The 21,050-nt window shown below is 35.9% G+C and overlaps 1 protein-coding gene across 1 annotated transcript in view; it reads right to left on the bottom strand.

Moving 5' to 3' along the window:
• LOC110457471 (nuclear factor of activated T-cells 5-like) overlaps positions 1–21,050 on the bottom strand; it is a 59,789-nt gene that overhangs the window by 24,008 nt on the left and 14,731 nt on the right. The window contains exons 4-7 of the mRNA XM_021508768.1: positions 13,544–13,606; positions 2,148–3,267; positions 1,456–1,690; positions 378–568 (exon numbers count right to left, since the gene is read on the bottom strand). Of these exons, the coding sequence (XP_021364443.1) occupies positions 378–568; positions 1,456–1,690; positions 2,148–3,267; positions 13,544–13,606 (1,609 nt within the window). The remainder of the gene's footprint in view (positions 1–377; positions 569–1,455; positions 1,691–2,147; positions 3,268–13,543; positions 13,607–21,050) is intronic.

Here is a 21,050-nt window from a genome sequence, read left to right as displayed (position 1 = left end):
TTTCTAAGGGAGATACAGAACTATAATTGATCAACAATAAAATTCAAAGCCTGCATAAACAGGTTTTCTTCACCCACAAATTAAGTTGCTTTATGCACACCTGCGATTGTTTGTTTACAAACATTTCTCCTTTTTCAGGAAGCCAGCATGAACATGTTTCCTTCAGTGATCATACGATTATTTGTTTGCAAACATTTCACATCAAATTTTCAACAAACTCGGGTCTTTGACATGCAAGCATATTTTTTCCCCCACAATTTTTAAAATGATAAAGGTTTAAAGGAACATGTATTCTCAAAATAAATCAGTTTGAAAATGAGCCGAGTGTCTCAATCCAGACGATGCGTAGTTTGACAGGCGTGACGAGAGGTACTTACATGACAGTCATATCATTGGCTGGCGTAAGATCCATCTCTATCACAGTGGTGCCGTCTATATCCTTTTCTCTCGCCGGAGTCGAGTTCTTCCCACATACACGACATGCCTGGTAAAAGCCGTGCGGTCTTGTTTTCCCAGCGTCATTCCCAATGAATACTTGTAACACTGCCGAGTCGGTGTTTCCAAACAGCTGAAGACAAGATGTGACATCAAGTAAACAACAAACGTGACATGGATACATTCAAAATAACTGATTTATTTCAATGGTAGCAGATCATAAGACCTAGTCTAGAGTATTTTGACTCATTCGCCCCTGGAAACACATTTTAACTCGTCCAATTCAAAGGTTGGAATAGCACATTATGAAATTTCAGGGGTGAATGAGTAAATAAGGTATACCAGTAGAAGCTTCTATAGATGTGATAATTTTATGGACCAATTTAGAAACCTCATGATCACTCCAAATTTTTACCTAGTTTGTGTCTTTTTAAGACGGAATACCTGCAGTAGAAACTGTTCTCGATGTGACGAATAGTTTTATACTCGTCAGGATCTGCACATGTGATATTGTTATTATCTATTTATACAGTATGTCATTATCATGTCCATTGTAAATTGTGTATTACAGGGCCATATTGTAAATTAGATGTAAATCTAAAAATGTAACCCTGTCTAAATATAAGATTTCATTATTATTTTTATTATTAAGAATGAAGCAAAAAGCAGTCAAAATTGTATCTGCTCCCTTCAACATTTTTGTTTCATTTTATTTTTTTGGCTTTGTTCTTTCTCCGTTATCATTACAGTGAATATAAGTAAACTGCATAAAAACATAGTAATTAAATGCAAAGGGCGAAATTAAAACTTATCGAAAGTTGATTTCATGGGTGGAGGGAGAAAGTTTGACTGGGCAAAGGTTTTCAGGTATCTATACAGTATATATTGTCTGTGTGCAATTTCATCAATGCACTATATAATGTTAAATTTTGATAACATGCTAACATTTGTGTGCATTAAAGTGAGAGTGTTCGCAGCATCAGAATGGCCTTGACCTATATTGTAAGTGGCGTCCTTTACCTTGACCATGGGATGACTATCTTGGGAGCGGTTCTTGACAGCGCCCCTGCTGCCCTCGGTAAGGTAGCGGGCTCGGTGCTGCTCCTCGGGCTGTTGGATAATCTGCACTTCGTAACCACCCGATTTGGCAGGGTAATTCTGGTTTAGACTCGGCTCCTTCACCCGCTTGCTGTGTGTCTGTGAACGGGTCACCACGACTGCCTTCGGTGGAGGCATGTCCGTATCCTCCGGTGAACTAAAAATAGATCATACAGATCTACATCACAAACAGACTCTAGCGTAATTGGATACATAATCTCATTTCTATAAAAGTAGCCCCCACAAACGTTTTAAAAAATTCTACTAAATTCAACCTTTTTTTTCTTAGTTCATATTTTTGAAATATTTCAAAATTAGCCCCCCAAAGTAAAACCTTCTTTCCTGGGCACCAGGCTTGTTGAACTGTACATTAACACCACTAATGAAATGAAATTTAATAATCTTGGCACTATAGCTATAGCAAACTAATAAAAAAAAATTGTAGGTATATATGTATTAGCGTAATACAGTACAATCAAGTCAATTGATAGTCACATGCATATGGTTACAGACTTAACTTATTTACCCCTACATATTTAAGCTGGACTTGCCCAGTCTTTGATTTGGTCAGGTTCAAATGTAACTTTAGGGGTGACCAACTTAATATTACTTACTGTGGTATCGTTGGACTATCCGCCTTAATACTAGAAACATTGAATAAATCCGTATTGTCCTCTTGCTTTCCGAACTTTTGAAACACAAACTTTGGATTCGCAGCATCTGCATCAAATACTTTGGTAGCATCACTTTGGTCTATAGTCGAGGCTGAAACGTCCGAATCAGGACCCATTCTTATCCCTTTAGAACATATAGGCTCGTCCCCAAGATTCCAGATATCCTTGAAAGGATGCACTGGCAACTCGTGATCGGAATCTATCCGCACCCGGTTAGTCTGGTTAATCAGAGTCGCCTGTGTGTTTGGATCTGGGTTTGGCGACGATAATGATGATGGCGAGTCTACGTTTGGATAATCTGGACTCGATATTGTATCTGGGCTGCTGGTGTTAGTCAAATCAAAATAATCCGGCTGATTGGTTTGCGTCAGCAACTGATGTAACACTGATCCCGTGGAACGCGGCTCCGATTGTTTCTTAATTTCGTCACTACTCAAAGTCCCAAACGTTGGTAGCTCTGAATGTGGATATGCAAACGGTTTACTCTGTTGGGGCCCATCTGATAATGACAATAGGTCATTGCTACATTCCACACTCTCGTTACAATAATTTTCCGCTGCAGGCGACACATTAAACGACGTTTGCACGGCGTTCGGACTACTGTAACTGTCTGACGGACTATGAATGTTGAAAGCTTTCTCATTACTAGGACTACTGTACGTTTCCACCGACACTGGCATATTGTTCGAAGAAACAATCTGTTGTTGGTGCGATATTTCCATCGCCATACTTACGGGTATATTATGATGCACGGGTGTGGTCAAGGTAACCTCCATCTTGGAGGGCGATGAATGTGAGAAAGATGGAGGGCTGGGGGAATTGGAATGAACACTACTCGAATTGGCCAGTGTCCTTACTGGGGACAATGCGGCCGGGTGGTCATTAGAAGTCTGTAGGGGGATGACTGGAGATGACGGTTGAAACACTGATTCAATCTCCGTAACATGCTGTGGATTGTTGTTGGAGAGTTGCTGGAAAAGGTCTAGCTTCACTGTCTGAAGGTCCATGGGAATAATTCCGTTTGATAGTACACCGGTTCTCATTGTATCCTGATCTGCAGCTGAAAATGACAAACAGATCAATTGTACATCGCGTGCACGGTGATCATTTAAATTCTAATACATATTTCAATACAATGTATCTTGATATATAATGAAAGGGGGTGGTGGCAGTGGGGGATTTAATTAAATGCGACACATACTATACCATAAAACACCTAGCGATACATCAACATACATTTTATAAGTTAGCTATGAATATGATACATGATAATAAAGGGATGCACTAGTATTTATTATTGATCATGATCAATATATATCTTTGGTGGCATTTTGAATTTTCATTTTAATATAATTATTATACAAAAAATCTCTTTAAGAATATTACAAAGTGTACTGTCATTGTATATATATACAGTTCATTAGACACAGCACAATTAATTACAACGTGACAGTGATTTTATTTTTGCCCAGTTTTACAGCGGAACATTAGCAAAAAGTGCTTTATTTTCATTTTTTTCTGATCAATATACACAAGAATGCATGACACATTAGTTAACTGTGTTTGTTAATTTGATTGGTAACACAGAATATAAACTTAATTCATTTTACAACAATTATGAAACAAGCTATTTCAACTTCTATTAATTGTAGCCAAGTCATTATATGTAATCACCTGTAATGGCTGTAAGCTTGAAAACGTTAGCAATAATCATCTGTATTCGCTGTGTTAATTTTGTGTGTCTACATATCTTGATGTCTGTTTCATAATTATATCTATCTATCGCATGTCTGTACATAATGTACATATGTTTCTTCAAACAATTCAATGACACTTAACTCATTCACACCTAAAATGTCATAATGAATTATTCCAACCTTTGTATTGGAAGAGTTCAAATGTGTCTTCCGGGGTGAACGAGTTAATTATCTATAAACAAGTCTGGGTGAAAATGTGTGAATTGTTCATTGTTTACAACGGATGGAAGCAGTAATTTCCATGTACAGTTGGAACTAGAAATTAATTCATATACACCTATTGCTTTACTGATAATCTATATACGACTCTGCTTCAGGATCATACACTACAACAATCTATATACAGCTTGGGTCAATACAGGGTTCATTTGTAGGTCAGCGGTTTACATGTACTTTACATTCACATAACAGTAACATATGCTATCGGCTTCACATAGATATAGGCGACTCCTGTTTAGCCGTAGTGCTGGCCTGTAAGAACAACAATAGATTGTAGCTAGTGCTGGGAGAATCATTTTGAGTTTATAGGGTTATATAGGGTATACCTTGGGAACAGCTGGAGCCGTACAAAGTCACATGATACAAGTGCAAATGACTGATACATGTATCCTAGTAACTGTAAATGTATCCCTGTAACTATACTATTTGTATTCCTGTAACTATACAACTTGTATTCCTGTGACTATACTACATGCATTCCTATAACTATACTTCATGTATCCTGTGACTATATACTACTTGTATTCCTGTTATACTTCATGTATCCTGTGACTATATACTACTTGTATTCCTGTAACTATACTTCATGTATCCCGGGACTATATACTACTTGTATTCCTGTTATACTTCATGTATCCTGTGACTATATACTACATGTATAACTGTAACTTAACTACATGTATCCCTTTACCTATACTACTTGTATTCCTGTAATAATACTTCTTGTATTCCTGTAACTATATTTCATGTATCCTGTGCCTATACTAACATGTATTCCTGTAACTATACATCATGTATTCCTGTAATTATTCTATATGTATCCCTGTAACTATACTACATGTATCCCTGTAACTATACTATATATGTATTCCTGTAATTATTCTATATGTATCCCTGTAACTATACTATATATGTATTCCTGTAATTATTCTATATGTATCCCTGTAACTATACTACATGTTTATCCCTGTAACTATAATACATGTATTCCTGTACTTATTCTATATGTATCCCTGTAACTATACTACATGTTTATCCCTGTAACTATAATACATGTATTCCTGTACTTATTATATATGTATCCCTGTAACTATACTACATGTATACATGTAGTATAGTTACAGAGATACATATATAATAAGTACAGGATTACATGTAGTACATGTTGTATAGTTACAGAGATACATATAGAATAAGTACAGGATTACATGTAGTACATGTTGTATAGTTACAGAGATACATATAGAATAAGTACAGGATTACATGTAGTACATGTTGTATAGTTACAGGGATACATATAGAATAAGTACAGGAATACATGTAGTATACTATATGTAGTATAGTTACAGGGATACATATAGTATAGTTACAGTAGTACGTACTACTGTAACTATACCACATGTATTCCTGTAATTATACTACATGTATCCCTATAACATACTACATGTTTCCCTATAACATACTACATGTATTCCTGTAACTATACTTCATGTATTCCTGTAACTATATTAAATGTAATCCTATAACTATACTAAATGTATCCCTATAACTATACTGTATGTATTCCTGTAACTATACTTTATGTATTCCTGTAACTATACTACATATGCTCCTATAACTATACTTCATGTATTCCTGTAACTATACTACATATGTTCCTGTAACTATACTACATGTATTCCTGTAGCTATACTTCAAGTATCCTGTGACTATAATACATGTATTCCTGTAACTATACAGCATATGTTCCTGTAACTATACTTTATGTATTCCTGTAACTATACTACATATGTTCCTGTAACTATACTACATGTACTACATGTACTCCTGTAACTATACTACATGTATTCCTGTAACTATACTTCATGTATTACTGTAACTGCTATATGAAATCCTGTATACATTACTACATGTATTCGTGTCACTCACCAGTGTTCATATTTATTAATTCATTCACCCCTGATGACACATTTGAACTCTTCCAATTCAAAGGTTGGAATAGTTCATTATGAAATTTCAGGGGTGAATGAAGTAAAAAAACCAGCAAAAGTGGCCTAGGACTGCTATATATTCACCAACATTGAATCTGCTATTTGTTCCAGATATATATCAGTCAACATTATTGTTGAACAATCCTCAAATCAACCCATTCAAACAACTGTTTCAAAACGTAGCGGAAAATTAACACTGTTTTTGTTTCCCTGTATTTATCAATAGGTGTTTTTTAACATTCAGTCATAAAAACAGTCAAAAGAAACATTCAGACAGTTTTAAATTATCAGGCATATTTAATGCTAAAGCACTAGAGGTCACGGTCACTTCCTTGTGTTAACAATAAGGACAATTTCCTTGAGTCTATATATACAAATAAAATACTAGACACTTCCTGAATACATGGAAAGGAGGAAAAACAGTAATGAACTTGAACTTTTCTTAAGTAATTTTTATATTTAATATTTGTGTTGAAGCCTTGCTATAGAAATAACACTTGTTGTAAAACAGAACAAATGGTGCCTATACCTTATCACTAAACAATCTTACACTATACCAGCTGATCACTTGTTGGTTCCCAGACCTGATCACTCAGAAATCTTACACTATACCAGCGGATCACTTGTTGGTTGCCATACCTGATCACTAAACGATCTTACACTATACCAACTGATCACTTGTTGGTTCCCAGACCTGATCACTGGGCAATCTTACACTATACCAACTGATCACTTGTTTGTTTCCAGACCTGATGACCAAACAATCTTACCCTATCCCAGGTGATCACTTGGTGGTTTCCAGCCCCGATCAATGAACAATCTTACAATATACCAGCTGATCAATTGTTGGTTACCAGACCTGATCACTAAACGATCTTACACTATACCGCTGATCACTTGTTGCTTTCCAGACCTGATCACTCAGAAATCTTACACTATACTGAGCAATATTACAATATACCAGCTGATCAATTGTTGGTTACCAGACCTGATCACTGAACAATCTGACACTATACCAGCTGCTCACTTGTTGGTTTCAAGACCTGATCACTGAAGAATCTTACACTATACCAACTGATCACTTGTTGGGTTTCCAGACCTGAGCACTGAGCAATATTACACTATACAAGCTGATCTCTTGTTGGTTTCCAGGCCTGATCACTAAACAACCTTACACTATACCAGGTGATCATTTGTTGGTTTCCCGACCTGATCACTGAAGAATCTTACACTATACCAGCGGATCACTTGTTGGTTCCCAGACCTGATCACTGCGCAATCTTACACTATACCGCTGATCACTTGTTGATTTCCAGACCTGATCCCTAAACAATCTTGCACTATACCAGATGATCACTTGTTGGTTCCCAGACCTGATCACTGGCCAATCTTACACTATACAAGCTGATCACTTGTTGATTTCCAGACCTGATCCCTAAACAATCTTGCACTATACCAGATGATCACTTGTTGGTTTCCGGACCTGATCACTAAACGATCTTACACTATACCAGCTAACCATTTGTTGGTTTCCCGACCTGATCACTGAAGAATCTTACACTATACCAACTGATCACTTGTTGGTTGCCATACCTGATCACTAAACGATCTTACACTATACCAGCGGATCACTTGTTGGTTACCAGACCTGATCACTGGCCAATCTTACACTATACGAGCTGATCACTTGTTGGGTTCCAGACCTGATCACTAAACGATCTTACACTATACCGCTGATCACTTGTTGCTTTCCAGACCCGATCACTGAACAATCTTACCCTATCCCAGCTGATCACTCGTTGTTTTCCAGACCGGATCACTGAGCAATATTTCACTATACCAGCTGACCACTTGTTGGTTTCCATACCTGATCACTGAGCAATTTTACACTATACCAGCGGATCACTTGTTGGTTGCCATACCTGATCACTAAACGATCTTACACTATACCGCTGATCACTTGTTGCTTTCCAGACCTGATCACTCAACAATCTTACACTATCCCAGTTGATCACTTGTTGGTTTCAAGACCTGATCACTGAAGAATCTTACACTATACTGAGCAATATTACACTATACAAGCTGATCACTTGTTGCTTTCCAGACCCGATCACTGAACAATCTTACCCTATCCCAGGTGATCACTTGGTGGTTTCCAGACCTGTTCACTGAGTAATCTTACACTATACTGAGCAATATTACACTAAACCAGCTGACCATTTGTTAGTTTCCAGACCTGATAACGAAACAATCTTACACTATTCCAGCTGATCATTTGTTTGTATCCAGACCTGATCACCAAACAATCTTACCCTATCCCAGCTGATCACTCGTTGTTTTCCAGACCTGATCCCTGAGCAATCTTACTCTATGCCAGCTGATCACTTGATGGTTTCCAGACCTGCTCAATGAACAATCTTACAATATACCAGCTGATCATTTGTTGGTTTCCAGAACTGATCACTGAACAATCTTACACAATACCAGCTGATCACTGGTTGGTTTCCAGACCGGATCACTGAGCAATACTACACTATACCAGCTAACCATTTGTTGGTTTCCAGAGCTGATCACTGAGCAATCTACACTATACCAGCTAACCATTTGTTGGTTTCCCCTTGTGTTAACAATAAGGACAATTTCCTTGAGTCTATATATGCAAATAAAATACTAGGCACTTCCTGAAAACATGGAAAGGATGAAAAACAGTAATGAACTTTAACTTTTCTTAAGTAATTTTTATATTTAATATTTGTGTTTAAGCCTTGCTATAGAAATAACACTTGTTGTAAAACAGAACAGATGGTGCCTATACCTTACCACTAAACAATCTTACGCAATAGCTACCAGCTGATCACTGGTTGGTTTCCAGACCGGATCACTGAGCAATCTTCCACTATACCAGCTGATCGCTAGTTGGTGTCTCGACCTGATCACTAAACAACCTTACACTATACCAGTATATATCAGTCAACATTATTGTTGAACAATACTCAAATCAACCCATTCAAACAAATAATTCAGAACGTAGCGGAAAATTAACACTGTTTTTGTTTCCCTGTATTTATCAATAGGTGTTTTTTAACATTCAGTCATAAAAACAGTCAAAAGAAACATTCAGACAGTTTTAAATTATCAGGCATATTTAATGCTAAAGCACTAGAGGTCACGGTCACTTCCTTGTGTTAACAATAAGGACAATTTCCTTGAGTCTATATATACAAATAAAATACTAGGCACTTCCTGAAAACATGGAAAGGATGAAAAACAGTAATGAACTTTAACTTTTCTTAAGTAATTTTTATATTTAATATTTGTGTTGAAGCCTTGCTATAGAAATAACACTTGTTGTAAAACAGAACAAATGGTGCCTATACCTTACCACTAAACAATCTTACCCTATCCCAGGTGATCACTTGGTGGTTTCCAGCCCCGATCAATGAACAATCTTACACTAAACCAGCTGACCATTTGTTGGTTTCCCGACCTGATCACTGAACAATATTACACTATACCAGCGGATCACTTGTTGGTTGCCATACCTGATCACTAAACGATCTTACACTATACCAGCTGATCACTTGTTGGTTTCCAGACCCGATCAATGAACAATCTTACACTATACCAGCTGACCATTTGTTGGTTTCCAGACCTGATCACCAAACAATCTTACACTATACCAGCTGATCATTTGTTGGTTTCCAGACCTGATCACTGAACAATCTTACACTATACCAGCTGATCACTTGTTGGTTTCCAGACCTGATCACTAAACAATCTTACACTATACCAGCTGATCACTTGTTGGTTTCCACACCTGATCACTGAGCAATCTTACACTACCAGCTGATCACTTGTTGGTTTCCAGACCTGATCACTGAGCAATCTTACACTATACAAGCTGATCACTTGTTGGTTTCCAGACCTGATCACTGAGCAATATTACACTATCCCAGCTGATCACTTGTTGGTTTCCACACCTGATCCTGATCACTTGTTGGTTTCCAGACCTGATCACTAAACATTCTTACACTATACCAGCTGATCACTTGTTGGTTTCCACACCTGATCACTGAGCAATCTTACACTACCAGCTGATCACTTGTACTTGTTGGTTTCCAGACCTGATCACTGAGCAATCTTACACTATACAAGCTGATCACTTGTTGGTTTCCAGACCTGATCACGAAACAATCTTACACTATACCACCTGATCACTTGTTGGTTTCCAGACCTGATCACTGAACAATATTACACTATACCAGCTGATCACTTGTTGGTTTCCAGACCCGATCAATGAACAATCTTACACTATACCAGCTGATCACTTGTTGGTTTCCAGTACTTTCCCTGATCCCCTAAATTAAAGACACTGCTTGCAACCTCCCCTCCCTTTATAGCGACAACACTACTCGCTCACCCTTTCAGAAATAACAGTTTCCCACTCTCAATCCTCCTGCTGAGCAGTAAAGGTGCTTGGTTCCCTTGCTCTTCTGTTCAACAATGAAATAACATTGCTGGCCTCCAATACAATTACTCCTCTTGTTAAACAAGACATTCTTGCCCACCTCCCATCCTTTCCTTTTGAGAGCAAGGATACTACTTGGGTCTATCTTTCCTGTTGATTAAGATTGTAGACACTGATTCCCCACNTTACTCCTCTTGCTTACCCCCCCCCCTCAGTCACTCCACAACAATAGGATTCATTACCACACAATTGGAGCAATAGAATCTTCAACTGCTGTGAGGGTACGGTTTATAATCTCAAACCAAAGGTTGACCTATCTGACGATGGCTTCAAGCTAAGGTGATCAAATGAGGGATAAACATTTACGTACCTTTTTCTTCCATCCATCAATAATACATTCGTAAACAATGATTTTCAGCATTTGTAAACTTTGCTTTTACTTTGATTTGCATGCACCCTCTTCCGTCGAAAGCTTCTCTGATGTTATCATATGATTTCTATCAACATGCAAATGCTTCCTGTCATATCCTATATAAGGGAGAGTTCACCCTTTCACCCCTATGTAACTTTAATAAACTCTACCATGCATTGATCTGGACAAGTCCATTATGGTATACAGTTGTGAAAGGGTTAACAGAGAAATCACACCCTAAGGGGTGACAGCTGAGATATCTTGAAAAAGGAAACGGGAGAAAATTCAGTGACTGATAGGAGAATCGAGATCATCTGTTCAAATTATGTTTCAGACAATTTTATAAAGAAGGTTATCAGGTATTATTTTATTGAAATACTCAAAGACTGTTTATGAATGTATATGTAAACCAAACAGTTGATTTCATTGAGACTCCCATTTTAGCTTTGCATTATTATTATTTTTTTACATTTTTTTCTTTTCTTTTTTAATACTTTTAAAAATTCTGACAGAGGCAAGCTGAGAAGATAGGAGTGTTAACAAGCTATCAGCAGGAAACACATGTTTCTCTGATTATAGCCGAGGGGGAACTTAAACACGCATAGCTGATAAATTCTCAAACCACTAGGCCACTTTAAACTTGCTCTAGATCATGCAATATTTTGCTAATTTCACTGGATGATAGATTTAGTGTGTCTGCAACATAAACTATATGTCTAATCAGTTTCTTAAGACTTTATACAAGAAATGCTTGAAGTTTTGAAATGTGTTGTTAATCTATAAATGAAAGACAGTTGGATTTGCAGTGCACACACACATACTGTATTCACCATAATTAGCACTCCTCCCCAATTTTACGGGAGAAATTGAAACAATATAAACCTCCCTCCCAGGCCTGATCAATGACTAATAGTACTTACAATTAATATTCAAAGCAGAGATTTACGTCTCGTGAAAACGGCTGGACTTTCCGCGAAATGGATGAATAGAATGTGTTCAATAGTTCAAGTCAAAGTGGAATGTATATAATGTCCAACTCCTTCATTGATAACAATTGGTTGAAGAGACAGTCTGTCTCAACCTTATTCTCGCATTTTATTATCTTAATAAACGCCCCTGTTTAAGATAAAAGAATATCTTAATAAACGCCCCTGTTTAAGATAAAAGATTATCTTAATAAACGCCCCTGTTTACGATAAATTATTATCTTAATAAACGCCCCTGTTTACGATAAAAGATTATCTTAATATACGCTCCTGTTTACGATAAAAGATTATCTTAATAAACGCTCCTGTTTAAGATAAAAGATTATCTTAAAAAACGCCCCTGTTAAAGATAAAAGATTTAAGTGTCCTGGGCGCTAATAATGGCGAATACGGTACACCTTGTATATATATACAACCCACTGAGAATTTGTTATACGTTCTACATCTGTACAAATTTTTGTTGAACAACAGAACCTGACAAAGAATGTTAATTAGCCTGTTTTACATCTCAGTATGCCATAATGTATATTCCAGCACTAATGACCGGGACATACTTTATATAAGTATATTTCTGTACAGGACTACGGTTGGTAGCAACATACATAGCCTGTAATATACAGCTGACTATGTACATCAGGTGTAGTACAGGTGGGAAGGATCTGCGTACTGTAGGTAGTAAAATACACGGCCCTTTAAATTGATAACTGACCCGATCAGGTGAAACACAGTTGGGAAATCAAAAGATCCCTGTATATGTAGGTAGTAAAATTATGGCCCTTTATGTTATCTTACTGACTTGATCAGGTGAAACACAGGTGGGAATTAATTACATAGACCTTGTAGGTAGTAAATATAAATATGGCCCTTTATAACTGACCTGATCAGGTGAAACACAGGTGGGACGGCGGACCTATAAGCTACAATAGGCAGTGATGACGTGGACCCCTTTTAGGTGACCCCTTTTAGGTGACCCCTTAAGCTTGTTCAGTGTAACACAGCCAACTTAATCAGTAATGGCCCTGTTAACCGACCTATCAGGCCTATAGGTGTAACACACTTTGGAAGGGCCTACTGTTTGTATATATATATATTAATGGCCCCTTAATTATAACAAACTTCATCAGGTGTAACAAAAATGGCAGAGGTAGACACTACGATATATACAGATAAGGTCTTGTATACATGTGATATTGATATTCTACATATCTTATTTATGGCGAAAACTTCGTTCTTGTCTTATGAAATGGAAAAATGGAGTGGGTTCCATGTGGGGGGATATAGAGGGAAATGGTGAAAATACACGATTTTTAAAGAAAATTCTCAGGGTAGGGGTGGGGGGGGGGGGTTCTTGAACCCAAAACGCGCCTCTGGATCCATCACTGTAATCCCATCACACCAAAATTGCAGAAAGGACATTGGCAGGATCCATTCAGCTATTATAAACTTTTAGTTTATGAACGGCTGGGGAGTAAAGAGGGGAGTAAAGGGAGATAGTTCAAGTACCTGTTGTGATGTTGTTACTGCTGTTGTGTTGGGCCTCTGCTGGTAGACTGCTGTTACAGTGTTCTGAAAATAAAAGAAAAAAAGTTATGACTCACGTGAATCTCATAATAGGCAACATTATCGACTTTTAGTGTATAAATATACACACAGATCTGAAGTATTATCATGTCAATATTACACAGTAATATATAGTCATGCTTTCGTCGGAGGTCTCATTCACTTTACCAACATCTTGACTTATATTTTACGTACATTCATTGATAAGGAGAAATAAAATCCATCCACAATTTTTGTAAACTTAATATGAGTTACATCATAGACTAGGTTATAATCATCCTCCATCCTCCCCCCATATCTCCATCAATCAATCTATCATTTACAATATCTAATAATAATTATATATAACTACACTGGGAAATGTTCAGCCCAGTCAAACTTTCGCCCTTAGACAGAATATTCCATATACACCCAGTGTTAATTCCATCCTTCCCATTTAATTACTATGCATATTACATATATTTTGCTTACGAATATTCTTTTAAATGAAATTCGTCCTCATAGGTGATGGCGAAAAAGGCAAAAGTTAAATTTGGCGAATATTTCCTGGTATACAGTTTATATATATATATACTGGTTTGCATATGCAGTGTTTTATATGTACCTAAATTATGCAACAGCCTGTTCCTTTATGAATTGGGAAAATGTAACATTTTTTTTTAAGGAAATTGGGAAGATATTCTGGATTTTTCTTCATTTAGGGTAAATATAGAACTTTTTGGCTACGGGAAGCAGCCTTTATTCGACTGTAAAAGTGGGCAAAAACCCCCACCGATATGACAAAAAAAATACCCAACAGAATTTGGATTTAGCAGTTAAAGAATGCAATAGATTTTTTATGTTTATCTAAAAATCATCTTATCGCAAATGTGTATAACAATCTTCAAGTGTTGGGAATGGCCATGTTGTTGTTGTTGTTATTGTTGTATTTGTAGCTGTCACTCCTTACAGCAAAATGTAACCGCTCAAAGTAAATGTCCCTAATAATCAACCTAGGACTATATTGCTGGGACAGAAGTTATACACATCTTTTTATATGTATTTCAGGGCTTACGTGTGTAGAAAGTACAGCAAGAATAATATTTATAATCAACCCAGTGTTATTTGTACGGAGATGGAATTCGAAACAATCACTTCGCAAGTACACTATAATACATTAGTACATGCATGTAAACATACAGGTATACAAAATGTACGTATAGTACATCAGCTATTCAATCAGCAGTTGATCACAATAATTTATTTTGTGGTTTATATAAATATACATATAAACTAATTGGCTGGCATGGGTGATCCTACGATTTGATTTCAATTTTTTTTTTTTATATTATTAGCCAATACAACAATCTGATTAAAATCATCTGTAACATGGCTCTGTAACTTCGTACTTCGTTCAGGCGTAGTACAAAGTTACTAGAGCCATGTAACAGATGATTTTAATCAGATTAGCAATTCTGTACAAAAAAGTATATTTATATCTTGATATTGTATAAATTTTGGGTTAAATGTCCAGAAAAAACTAAGGTAGCTAAAAAAAGACATGTTTGTAGGAGTATGTAGACAATGCATATTTGTGGTAAATATTTGTATATATATACATATGTACAGTGTATATATACTTGTTTACCTGCTCATGATCAAGAATACCTGTACAGGTAAATCTAAACTGTGTTGTTGTTACTCAATCTGTTATAAGAGATATACAAGGAATGCATTTCTGTGGGATATGTACATGTGGTTCTAGAATGTCAATGTTTCTGTAAAAAATGAAAAATGCATTAACGAAATACCGATGCACCTGCTAAATATATGTAAACAAGTGCATTGCAATTAACCACATTACACATAAACTGTCGGTAATAAATATGTCTGAGATAGGCTTACATCTTTATGGGTCGCAGAAAAGGTTACATTAGATCTCTCCGCAGGTTAATTAGATCAATCAGGGACATGCACGCATTACGCATTAATAAGTAAATACACATCTCCGAGTCATAAACCATGGTAATTAATTCGCAATATTACTTATGTCAGTTTCCCAGACATTTAACATGTCTCCTATATCTTATCTACTGACAATCCCGATATAAGGATAGCCTTACATCGTCCATAGGAAATATGTCAAAATAAGTACCAGGATTTATGTGAAAGCTTTTGATTTTTATGAAACGGTCTTGTAATTTTTTACGAACGGGTCTTGTGACTTTGTGTGATATATTTATATGAGCGTAAACGCCTGCATTACCAGTATTTGCATATAACGTACATTAACATTGCATGTTTTAATACACAAAACACATTATCCATATCCTATATCTAGAACCAACATGTCAGACGACGAATGTGTTTTGTGGAAACCTGACCTGTGATTTTAAGTTTGGAGTTAAGCAAGCTGATAGCTTTATATTATAAAGGCAGGCAAGAAAAAATATCATTCTACATTTTACAAAATGTTTAGCTTTTACTGGTTTTTAATAAAATCTTGAAGATCAGACTTTTTTATTCTGAATTAAAGTACTGTATGAGTTTAATATTTGGCACAGAAAAATAGGATAAAAGCTTTCTGACCTGCCGACCCGTATTTATTTCAGCGTAGGACAGTAAACACTACTTTTCTGCTAGACCCAATCAATATTTTATTTTAGTTCTTCTAAACATCAATACAAACAGTGTACCTAATTGTACTACATTTATATATGAGAAACAGACTAATCACATGTAATTAAGTTTACAGTAATTACCCTAACAAGCATATTGACAGAGATCTATTATACTTAACAGGGGAAATCTTTGAGGCAGTCACAGGGCTGGAAACTGAAACCAACTTCTCCTATTTCCAATATTCTGTTTATTGTACAAAGAATAGCTCTTCTTATATCTTAAATTGTAGAAATATTTTGGCCCAAGTTCTCTTCTCCAAGGATAAACATGCATATGGCACCTGTGTATACATATAAATATATCGAAAATACATACTCTTGCTAGCTAATGAGTACCTTGAACAGGTACCTTGCAGAAAAGGCAGTATCTTTTTACATAGAAATAGCCAACTTTTGCACGTGTATACATGTATGTACAAGAAATGATGATCAACAAAAGAGGTCTTTTGAAGTATTTTGTGCTTCCAAACCCAGCACATCTGACAAAGTGTACATAAAACTGATACATTCTACAGATATACACAGGATACAGAAGTATCCCGAGAAATGCCTTTCATCTCAAAATACACAGCCGACCTACTTTAGGGTTTGGCAATACAAACAGACCACTACTGAATTGTGTGTGCCAAACCATTCATGATGATACATTTGTATGTACATAAATAAATATTGCTTGGTTATCAGTTAGATATGAAATGAGCCGCTATCCTGTCGAGGTATTAGTCACAAGGCAAATTTGACAGCAATTTCCTATAAAGACAATATATCTGTATCAAGACGGCATTTTCCTATATCCATACAATTTTTTTTCTACCCAGACGGCGTTTTCCTACCATGCATAGTTCCCCAAATATCTTGACAGCATACCCCACTTACTATAAAAAGCACCCTCCCTTCTTTTCTGGGCTCGTTTATGAAACAATTTGATTGGTATCACTGCAGTTGTTTTCATATTCATGATACAATGTTTATTAATTAACACAGCTCTCAAAAGATCCAGTTTCATATATAAATTGTCAATATTCCAACAAACCCACATTGGACGAGGAACCAGTAATCTTTTGACTTAAAATATTGGGTTGGGGTGATCAGGGTTGCCAAATCTCATGGCGCGAGACAAAATCTCACGCTTAGACGTCCTTACTCACACTGAAACGGGTACCACGCCACGTGAGCCATAAATCTCACGCTTTCAAAAATATTCTCCCTCCATCCCACGCGAAGCCATATATCGTCAATTTTTTGCTGGGACCGTACAAAGGGGAACAACTCCTATTGCAATGTTGTGCTTTGGAAGTGAGCTGACGCGAGGTGTTGCTTTACATCCGATGGAAACGAATGTAAATATATCGTAAGGCGAGTTGTTTTCACTCGTTAACTTAATATTGAACATACCTATCATGTGAAAGGAAGGTTCTACTAATAATGTCGTCCTGTATTAGGAAAGATTGTTGTCGGGGCGTACGTGCAGCCTTCACAAATATTAAGAGGAAACGATTCTTGAAACATGAACAGACGAATGGCTGATGAAGATAAGTTTGAAGTTATTTTCGCAGTATTAAGTATAGTGGCGTATATGATCAGGAAGTAACACACCAAAGACTTGTAGGACTAAATGATGATGGAATTACAGTACAATGAAACAGCAATTGTCGTCATTTAATCTACTTAACTGTAATAAACATGGATGGGCTTATTAACAGGCATTGGTTTTATTGGAGGATAAATATGATTACTTTATTTTAAGCTGGCCATGGTCAAGTCATTTTTATTCGTATAAAAGTCACACCGCATTTTTAGTTTTAGATTTGTTCATGGACATTTACAAGAAAGGGCTGTTTATATTATCAACCTAGATACATGTATATCCTGATAGCAACAAACACTTCAGATATCTCCTATAGGTTCAACTTTACGAATTCTGTATATTTTATATTTTCAGATGAACCAGGGATGGTGCGTTGAGATTGATATTTATTTACTTTCAAATAGTTTGACGCACTTAACCCAAGTACATTCAGTATAATCATTTTAAGACGTCGCAATTTCTAGTTGTCAACAATATGTGTACTTTAAATTTGTTTCCGACGTCTTTACTTTTGACGTATTAAGTATCACATGTACCCTATTTATGACATAGGCCTGAGGAGCCCCTAGATGGGCGAAAGCGCTAGCGAATTGCAGTCTTTGTGGGGTTTTTTTTTATATATATTTTTACCTTCACATGGACATTTAAAACTCCTCACCGCTATATATAACTATATCTACATCATGTAGAATGAACTTGTAAGTAAGTATCATCATGCAGGTCTCTACGTTAGAATATTAAAGTTTCAATCCTTACGCAGACTGAAGTAACAGGAGGTTTCATGAGGACTGGTTTAACCCCTGGTATAATTGGAGTGTTGTTCCTATTACAGATCCCAGCTGTTGCCGTGCACATGCACAACAGTCAACTCATTACAGTAATGGCTTCCCCAGTCACTGGCCACATGCATCAAACACCCCAGACTTAACAATCCAAAAGCCTCTCTAGATCTGCTTGCACCTCAAGCAAAAAAAAAAACACCACATGGCAGAACGCAATAAAAAATATTCGTACAACTTCGCTACTACTACTACTACACTTGTTTCAAGTTGGGCAACGTACCAAATTTGTTTTTTCAAATCCATTGAAACATTCGCAGCATTGATTTAATTTGTTAAGAACCTGTATTCGTAACTTAACCTGTTTACCACAGAAACACAGAGCCAGAATCTCTAAGCCGAGATTGTTTCCTTTTTATCCGATATAATCAAACTTAATTATCACTTAAAATTTACATACCCTATATCACCCAAAGACGGCACCTCCTGGGATTTTAAAAGCACCATTTACTCATTCACCCCTGAAATTTCATAATGAACTATTCAAACTTTTGAATTGGAAGAGTTCAAATGTGTCTTCTGGGATTCAAAAAGTGTTCTTCCTCAACGAAACTTCATAGCATTTTCATATTACAAATGTTATCGTTGCTGAATGGGAGTCAACAAAATGAGACAAATTGAAAATTTGATTCCATAAAAGTGAGCTGATGTATGAAAGTTTCTGTCTTTGACAATTCAAAATCTCCATGACCCATCATCTAACAGTGTTAATATCAAATCTGAAGGCAAGCCTTATTGGTTCCATGGACACAACTTTTGCAACAAAAAATTAAAGGTTGCTATTACTTGTTCATATAAAGAGTGCGTAATTTAAACCTGGGAGTACACGCATGTTGGATAATATATAAACCTTCACGTTTCTGTCACAAAGAGAAACCGTCAAAATGTGTCTAAAGGTGTCCCAATCATCACCCAGTGCCCCTAATACGTCAAATATGGTATATATACAAATGTATATCCATGGCAACACTAGGCATATGATAGACAGTGTATAGACATACTGTAATTATTGTTAAAAAACATTATAAATTACAATGTTATATAGTCCAAAAAGAGCATTTTCTTGTATTTGATTTTAGATTTTTTAGTTACAAATGAGTCCTTATAATGTCAAATACGGTATTACCTTCATCTCTCCAGATATCAAAAGGAAGTTACATACGAGGAACTATACAACAAATTCAAGGAAGAAAACAAGTTATAACATATACAAGGATTGACATATCCATTTTTACCAGTATTAAGTTTCACTAGTTTAACCATTCACCCATTATGTCACATATGAACCTTACCAAATCAAAAATTTGGATAGTCCTGTTCAGTGTGTAGGGGTACCGGTGAATGAGTTAAAATAACACTCAAAGTCATAACTTTTATGGTTTTTTTTTCAAACTCAATGGCCAAATACTCAGGTATATCAATTGTTTCCTCCTGGTAATAATTATTTTCAAATCCAGAATAAATCCATACAAAATTACATTTAAATTTATTCACAAAGAAAATTCTAGATATAATATACAGTGATAAGATTTATTTCTTTAGTATTTTTTAAGTAATCTGACACTTGTTTACACGATCCTGATTCAAAGCCGGATTTTGTGGTTAACTTAAAAACTAAAATGACATATAAATAAAGGGAATGGGAATTGAAAATGAATGCCTAATGACAAGAAGTCTGAAAACATCTTAAACCCTTTCATTCCTGTAGACTAAAACCATAATGGACCCATCCATATCAATGCATGGTAGAGTCTAGATCTACTTACACTGTAAGCTACAAATTAAAGGGTTGAAAGAGTTAAACTTTTCAGATATTTTTTGGATTTTTTTTTTTAAATTTATGTTAACTACTTATCATTATTAAGCTTTTTAAGTAAACAGATATATATATATATATATACCATATGGTTTTGAAATTAACTCATTCACCCTTGAAAACACATTTGAACTCTTCCAATTCAAAGATTGGAATAGTTCATTATGAAATTTCAGGGGTGAATGAGTTAAGATCATCAGGAGTAATTCACACGTGTGCCAGAGACAGTAATCGTTTTAAAGGATATTTATACATAATTCACAGCTTGGTGAACATTTAACATTTTGCAAGTAAATATGATAATGTCAATATTTAAGTAATTTTGGAAAATCGCACCAAAATGTTATGTAAACATGTCACAGATAATAGATTCTCATTTATATTATCTAAAATGTCAAACTGTCATAAAATGAAATATTGTCCTGACTTTTACAGGGATTATGGACAAAAACATCACAGCATTGGTTTATAGATGCAACCTCAGTGATTGCATTTCTTTATTTTTTTTATTAAAGTGATAAAGATCCATAGAAAAAATATCTGTTCC

Source organism: Mizuhopecten yessoensis, unplaced genomic scaffold (genome assembly GCF_002113885.1).
Source record: "Mizuhopecten yessoensis strain PY_sf001 unplaced genomic scaffold, ASM211388v2 scaffold9157, whole genome shotgun sequence".
In the NCBI taxonomy this organism is placed as follows: Eukaryota; Metazoa; Mollusca; class Bivalvia; order Pectinida; family Pectinidae; genus Mizuhopecten; species Mizuhopecten yessoensis.
Note: the sequence above shows the minus strand (reverse complement) of the source record. Positions and strands in the feature narration are given on the sequence as shown.